Source organism: Salarias fasciatus, chromosome 14, assembly GCF_902148845.1.
Source record: "Salarias fasciatus chromosome 14, fSalaFa1.1, whole genome shotgun sequence".
Lineage (NCBI taxonomy): Eukaryota > Metazoa > Chordata > Actinopteri > Blenniiformes > Blenniidae > Salarias > Salarias fasciatus.
The window spans coordinates 10,983,059-10,991,433 of record NC_043758.1 but is presented as its reverse complement, the minus strand read 5'-3'; the positions used below and the strand labels follow the sequence as shown (position 1 = coordinate 10,991,433).

Genomic DNA, 8,375 nt, shown 5'->3' with positions numbered 1-8,375 from the left:
GCCTATATTTGCGAAAATAAATAAACAATTGTTCAGGCGGTGAAGGTATGGTGAGAGCGGCCGAGAGGAGGTAATTAAAGTGAGAGAAAGAGGCAGCATACAGTATATAGGGAGACGAGAAACAAGATACAGCAGGATTTTGAAAGCGTCGGGATGCATTTGATTCAAAATTAAGCGTGTTTATTGATAATCTATATAAAGCCCCATTTCCACTCAGGGATTTGATAATTCTCCTAATTAAATATTAACCACGTTTGAGCTTGAACCTTAGGCAGTAATTACTTTTATTTCTGCTGCATCTAAAAGCAGGATGAATTTGTGTTGTGTTAAGCTGCCTCGGTGAAAACCTCCATCAACCTCTTTCTCCTGTGCGCAGTATTGATCCACCAGTCAGTATATTGGTCGTTTCACCTTTACTCCTCTTGTATGTTTTTAAATTTCATTAAGTTATTAATTATGGTGCTACAATGGAAACAGTTTGGATGCTCAGCATGCCCTTTGAGTTAAAACTTTATCCAAGAAGATGACCTCTTGCAAATGAGTACTGACACCTTACAGACAACACATATATTTCAATAAGTTGTTGTGTGTGCTGTGTGAGAAGTGCCAGATCAAAACTGCGAGACTGCTCTCTGAGGCTCATACACAAATAGATATGTTCAACATTTTAATGTTAAATACCTTTAATTGACTAGAGATTAAGATTGAATAACTGCTTAGAGAGTTCAACATACCAGGGCAAAATCATTATACATTGTTTTTCTGCTCTATTGACCTAATTCTTCGAGACTTAAATGAGAGTGAAGGAAGCATATTAGTGAAATGTTCAGGTTTCGAGTCTGTCTCAGCACTATAATGTAGAAAACTTTTCAATCAGGATGTGGCGTAATCTTTTAATTGTGTTTATGTTTATCTCTGTTTTAATCCGTTTAAAAATATATCTACTCAAAGTGGAAATACTGAAAAGATATTTACCACCGATTTTAGCGTAATCAAATGCGACAGAGGACAAATCTTTAGAAAATTAATTCAGATCTATTGATGAGAAACAGCTCCTTCTATCGAGCTCTCTTCGTTCGATTGTGTTGTTCTGGATCGACGGCTCCTGCTCGACTGTCGGGTCTTGTGAGCAGTGCATGGCTGAGTGTGAAACCATAGAACGATTTGAAGGCGCGGAGCGGGACTCTCATCGCAGGGTGACTTCTACTGCACGTTTTATCATTTTTAGACAACATTCACAACATGTGTTGACTGTAGAGCAACTGAACGAGCTCGTTTAAACGAGAAGCGGCTGCTGTTGCTCGTTGAGTTAGCAGCTTTAGCCTGCTAGCAGCTAGCCTCCATTCAAAACAGCTGTGTGTGTGTTTGTGTGTCAGTTGTGTTTGTGTTTATCTTCACGTGCTCCAGCATGGATGTCACAGCTTCTCACATGGTTTAAACATCATGCACGTTGCTTCAGTGTACGTGTTTGTCGAGCTGTTGCGGAACATTAAAGTCTTTGTTGATAAATACACAGCTTGTAGTGGGTGTGATGTTTTTGTAGACGAGTGAATCAAAATAGTGTTTCTACTCAGCTAACAGCAGTGCCGTAAACGATCATTAAATCTATAGTTAGGCGTCGGATATCTAACAAGCATCCCTCTTCGACAGCATGGGTCGACGCTCGTCTGACAGCGAGGATGACACCCGCAGCAGCAGGAGGAGGAAAAAACAGCGCCGCCGCTCGTCGTCCTCCTCGTCCTCCTCCTCGTCCTCCTCCTCCTCGGGCAGCAGGGTGAGGAGCAGCCGGAGCAGGAGGTCCAGCCGCCGCCGCAGCCGCTCCAGAGACCGGAGGTGAGTCTGGACCGCAGGGTTTTCCTTATCGTACCCGGGATCATTCTTGCTGAAGTGAAGAATTTCACAGCTCAAACTGCTATGTAGAATGCAACCAAGAGATTAATTCAAAAAAAGTTAAAAGAAAACCTTTAAAATAGTTGTGTTATCAACATGTATCAACTGTTTTGTCTCAAACTGCCCTCTGGAATTTTGCATTACTTTGGTGATATTTTCAGATATTATCTGTCTTCCATCAGTCACTGCTTCCCTTGGATTTCTGCAGTAGGGGAGAACAGCCTCATAAAGCCAACTACAATAGCATCCACCCATATATCAGCAGTTAACCCAACATGCATGTTTATCAGTTGTCTAATAGAAGGGAATATGCAAACTTCACACAGAAAGGGTAGTGTTGCCAGTAAACATTCTTCCTTTGAGGTGACAGTGCTGCCCACTGGACTACTAGACCACCTGGTTTATTTTGTGATTTGAGTTTTATCTACTGTATTTCAGTTTACAGTATACTATGGATTTCATTTTCAAGCAAACAAAATGAAATGCAGCATGCAGAGGCACCAAATCAGTCCGTTAATCCAAAGGTCACAACGACACTAACTACAACAAAACAAGTCAAAAGGATCAAGTACTTAAGGAAACCAAGAGACACACAGCATTTTATAGATAAATAACACACATTCTGGACATGTATGATCCATATTTTAAATAAGTCAGAAATATCAAGCTGAACATTACATAACCCAGGAGATGATATTTGCTTCAGTCTTAACAGAAAGCACCTGCTCAGTGTCCATGGTCAGACTCACCTTTTTTAAATTCATATTCAGACCATCGTGTCATGATCATAATTGATTAATGCAATATATGATACTCCTCATAAATTATGGTCATTGTATAATGAGAATGGATAAAATATGAAAATTGAGGCCATTGCTGAGTTTTGCATTTGATAAACATCCTGAGTTTTATTGTTAATTCTTTTTGTGTCCTGTACAAGAGAATTGAGATGCTGATTTTTTTTTTTACATGAAAAGCCAGTAAATATGAATAAATGAAGTACAGAATAGTTTTGATATTGCTTCATAATCATGGTCAGCATGTGCATTCTTAACTGAAACGACAGAGAGAAAAGCTTGTTTAATTCTGAGTATTTTGATGAGTTTTTGCTCAGATCTTATCTGGATTTGAGCTAATTGATTCAATAAAGTTCTAGATGTGATCACACAAATATAGTTGCTTCTATTGTAGTAGCTTTTGCACTATATGTACTGTATATAGATAGATAGATATATCTTTATTGTCACTATAAAAACTTGTTAGGCAACAGGTATGTACAGTGAAATATTGTTTGGCATCCTCTATGGCAGCGTGAGGACAGTATACAAACATATATACATATATAAAATAAATATAACAAAAGAGCAAACATGAAATGGTATACAATGCAAAAGAGAGAGCTGTGACTCTGTGCTGTACGGGTGGCTGGGGGGAGCTGGAGGCAGCATATGTTTTGGACTGAATGTGTTTTTGCTTTGGACTTCAGATTGCGAATGCCTGCGAAGGGATTTCTGAGTAATAACACCGAACAGTGAGATGTACCTGTACTGTTCAGATAAAAAAAATCTCACCACGATAACGAGTTTGCCCTATTTCATTTGCTTATAAATTATCCAGAAAAGTGTGTGTGATGTTGGAACGGCTTTGGCTAACCTTGTGTGGAGACTTTCTTTGAGAATGTGTAAACCAGTTTATCAGGTTATTTAACTGTATGTATCAGAATAGATAATTTGTTGTTGTTACGAAAGTAGGACGTTCTGAAATAATCCACAATCTTTGTGTATGAAAACATCCGTCCTTCCCTCAGTTCATCTGTCCTCTCCATCCATCCATCCGTCCTTTGATCTATCCGTTTCTCCATCCATCCACAGCTGCCACCGGCTGTGTGTGGCTGCTCAGACAAGGCCAGTTGATGGTAATTATTTATGAGGCTTGGTCAAGGTCCATTACTGCTGATGGGAAGTCATTGCCTGTCTGCACAGGGAGGGGCTGGCTGCGCAGTGTAAACCCCAAGACCAAAGCCCCTCATCTATTAGCTGTACATTTTCATCAATTAACTAAGACCTTGGCGGGTGTGTGCATGCCGAAACCCGTTTCTTTAAATGGACTGTAATGAAGGAGAGTCCGCATTCTGTCGCACCTCCCGCTGCATGGTACAAAGTGACCGCATGTGGTAAAACACATTTATTTCCATGTGTAGGTGACTTTCATGGCCACATTTTTTTATCTAATGACTCATATTAAATCAATGGCTAAAAAGGAACATGAGGGAATATCTGTGTAAATAAATAAGGAACATCCAACGTGTTTGGTGTTCTGTGTATTTATCTGAGAGGTTTCTGCATTAGCTGGTTTCTCAGCTGTGTGTGTTTGAGCTATTAGGTTTTATTACTGCTTCCCTTGTGCAGAGTTTTGTGAAAATGTGTGAGCTTATGCCACCATTAAAAAAAAAACACACACAAAAAAAGCAACCTCAGTTCACCACTGTGCGCTACTTCAGCTTAATGTGTGAAGTGGTTGTGTCGGGGCTGGGGAAGTTATTTCATAAGACCCTCGCTCTTGGGATCCAGCCTTTAGAATACTAATGGATCTTTTTTTGTGCTTGTTTAAGTGGTACAAATCTGGTTTGATAGTTCACTCTCTGTGTTATTTGTATTGCTTGCCTTTTTCTTCTTTTCCCTTCTATCACGCGGAACTCCCAAAGGACCAAGTATGTGTGTTTTTTTTTCGGGGGGTTTTTGCTGAAAAAGATTTGGGTATTTTTAGCTTTGGTAAAACAAAAGAACAGATTTTAAATAATGAATCCAACACAAACAATTTGTTGCAGGAGAAGTGTGGGATTGTGCATTTACATTCACCCCCACGAATTGCCTCCTGCTACATGATATCAATAGGAGCGCCGTGTGAGTGGTGTTTGGAAAATAGACACTACACACACTGCTGTAGCCACATTAAAGAGCAGCGGAGCACCAAAGGGCCCCTGTGGAGGAACCGTAGGGCAGCCCGCGTGGCTCGGCGGCTTCGGGTCTTGGACCAGAGTGTTCGCTGATGCAAAGTAGCTGTCAGAGCTGCTGATGCCGGCTCAGCCTGTCAAGGACATCAGAATGCATTATCTCGAAATAAAAAGCTAAACAAATTAGGGATACAGCAGGTAGCGTTGCAGAGCAGGGAGGAATTTTTGATGTGGTGAACGAGTTAATGAGTGTGGAGAGTCGGTTATGGTGAAGTGAGATGGGAATAGGGAGACTTGGATTTGGTTTGCTGGTTTTGTAGGTAATAAATTAGACAAAAAGTAAACAATTTAACAGAGTGACATTCAAGATATTGTGATAATAAAAATGTTTTGTTTCAAAAGCTATTGAAAATATGTATTTTTTTAGAACCCAATGGGGTTTTTTTTGTAAACTCTGTCAGAAAGGTTGCATGTTTGATTCCCCCACCTGTCCTTGAGCAAGCCACTGAGCTGCAAATTGCTCCCAATGAATGAACTGAGCGCCCTGCGCGGCAGTTGCTTCAATCGTTGCGTGTGAATGGGTGAATTTGATGAACAATGGAATCAGTTAATCAGTGGAAAACTGCTCTCTAAGTAAAATGAATTTTCCATCCAGTTTTACTCATTTGACAGGGGCAGTGCTCATCAGTCAATATAAACACATGAGTGTGAGGCAGAGTTAGTCCAAACCAGCTAGTTTCAACACTTTTCTTCGGTCAGATGTCAACGAGTAACTGGGTGACAGGAAGTAATGGTCCGACTTCCCATTGGGCAAAAATACGTCTGAATTTTGTCATACTGAGAATGTTCAGTGGTCAAGTGGGAGCTTTCCTAGAGATCCCAAAAGCAGGTCTGACACTTAAGTTTGGATGGAAAAAAAAAAAAAAAAAAACTTTCTGCATGCAATCATTTATATAAAATTGACAACAGTTAATGCATTAATTTGCTGTTTGTAACTGTTAGACAGTGAATAAACAGCTATAATGACTGCTAGATATACATGTAGTGCATACAGCAGTGTGGTGTGAAATAAATTACACACTCTGAGCTTCATTTGTCTCTCTTGGTTGATGTTCTTGGCCGTCTTGATCCCACAAACAAAATACAGTCTAAAATGCAGACGGACACAGTCCAGGCCCAGCATAGAAGCAACACAAGCGAAAAACTATCCAAATGAAGTTTGTGCACCGCATTTGGAACAAAACGGCCAAGTCAAAATCAATCAACACCAAGAGAATCCAAAGTGACGTAGAATTTGTCAAAATGTCTCTATAAAAGTCTTCTCCAGTTGGCCCACATCTTGCTTTTTGACTCTCCAATGTGGATTTTGTACAAATAAAAAATATTTAGGCACATTTTGTCACTCACACCATATTTAATGTGCTCATTACATCTGCTGAAACTGGTTCCTAACCTTATTTCCCCGGTGCCTTCCAGATTTCTTTTATGACTGTCATGGACATATGAAAGCAGAGTCTTCTGGAGTCGTGAGACTTTGTCTTATTATTAATATATTCCAGTATTTGTTATTTCTTTGAGACAATAGTTATTTTGGCACATTCAAAGCAGTAAAAGCTTGTGACCCAAGGGTTCCTGACCCCTGAATGGAAACATTAGTCAATGAATGAGGTTGTATGCCGAGTTAAGAATTGAATTATGTGGCGTTATGAGACGAGCAGAGCCTCGGTGTTCTGGACTGAACGTCCTTTTCACTGATTCCACAAACAGTTTAATGGTGTACTTTATGACTGTCACTTGGATGATATTAGAAGAAATATCCATCCTCTTTAGGTGTGACAACACTGAGAATGTCGCAATATTTTATATTCTACTAATTAAATTTTTTTTAACTGTTTGACTATAAATTATAAAAGTGAAAATGGCTTTTGTGTTTAGTTGCATCCAACCTTCAGTTGGTTACAGGACAGACAGCCTCTCTCGCTGGTCCAGGAGTTTTGGCAAATGTTTAGTTTTCAAGTGTGAATTTACTCTCGACAACCAGTTTCTCAGCATTTCAGACTAACTCCCACAACACACTATGGCTGATGTATGGAGTTATTCTGTCTTCCAAGACAACGAAAGCAGTAAAGCCCTGAAAGCAGCCATGCCAGACCTACGAGACATCTTACCAATGTACAGCGAACCTGAAACAAATGGATGCTTCTCAGTCTTCACAACAAGTTTATACGTCAAAGTTGCTGCAGGTCTGAATTTGTGCAACGAAAATAACACAGTCAGCACTGCAGTTTATTTGCAAAGACGCCTTTAAAGTGTTTGTGTTTGCCAATATGTAATTTGGGTATATCTCACACAAACTCCGGTGACCAAATGAGCCTCAAACCCATGTTTTTGGACTGCGAGTGGAAACCAGAGTACCCAGACAAGTTAAAGAATCGTACCCTCGTGTGTCACTCTTCTTCTGCGCAGGAGACGAAGACGTTCAAGCAGCAGCTCGTCCCACAGTTCATCCCGCCGAAGGAGGAGTCGAAGCGCCGAGAGAGACAAAGGGAGGAGCCACCGCTCACACCGGTCACGCAGCCGGGAGAGAAGGTAGCACCATCACCCGATCGCTCGCGACTCGCGCACGTCCCGCACACCTTCTGCATTTACCGACAAGCACAGCGTGTGTTTTTGTCTGAGTCTTAATTTCCACAAATACAGAAAGAAAGCGTAACGAGACAGGGCAAAAAATAGTTTTTTTGTGTTTGTGTTACAAATCAGTAACTGGGATGCCTCAATGTAAACAACATTTTTTGGAAGTTTACCGTAGCATAAATAACACATTATTTCATATTTATGTTTTATGTCATCAGATGGAAACACGTGGAAACTTGCGTCTTGTGTCTGGATTACTGTGCCCCTTGTGAATGTCGTGTTGTTTCAGTTTGCCTCCAGGATCCGTCTTTCTTTATGAGTATTAATGGAACGGAGACACGCAGACAGAGCAGGTCACGTGCAGCCGCGGTCCAGGCCATTCACACAAAGCTCCACTGGAAGTCCTTCTCCCTTCACTCATTAATGCTATTAAAACGTCATTAGTTTTTTTTGTCAATCAGATGTGCGTTTGCAGCGTTTCAGGGAACAAGCGTTGACGTTGATGTTTTTGGTCGTTTTTCCTTGAACTCCGTGCTTCTGACAACTGCCCTGTAGTGTGAAATAATTAGAGCTGCCAATCGATTGGATTTTTTTTTTTAATAGGTTAATTACACATTTTTTGTGAATTAATCATGAGTAATGATTTCACATTCTAAATTATTTCATTTTGAATGTGAAGATTCATTCTGTTACTTAAGTCAATCTTTTACAATCAGTGTGTCACGCAAAATTGTTTAGGGATAACACACACACACACACACACACACACACACACACACACACACACACACACACACAGGCTTCATTTCATATCTTGCCATACTGGTTTTCAAACTGAAGTTTCTTTCTGTCATGATGATCTCCATTTTTGTTGTTTACCAATCGTGAGCCTCACAGT

General features: G+C 40.3%; 1 protein-coding gene across 1 annotated transcript in view; it reads left to right on the top strand.

Annotated features, from left to right (window-relative positions):
- Positions 1-1,120: 1,120 nt before the first annotated feature.
- rsrc1 (arginine/serine-rich coiled-coil 1) overlaps positions 1,121-8,375 on the top strand; it is a 133,996-nt gene continuing 126,741 nt past the window's right edge. Inside the window, exons 1-3 of the mRNA XM_030108446.1 lie at positions 1,121-1,196; positions 1,651-1,833; positions 7,310-7,432. Of these exons, the coding sequence (XP_029964306.1) occupies positions 1,652-1,833; positions 7,310-7,432 (305 nt within the window). The 5' untranslated portion in view covers positions 1,121-1,196; position 1,651. The remainder of the gene's footprint in view (positions 1,197-1,650; positions 1,834-7,309; positions 7,433-8,375) is intronic.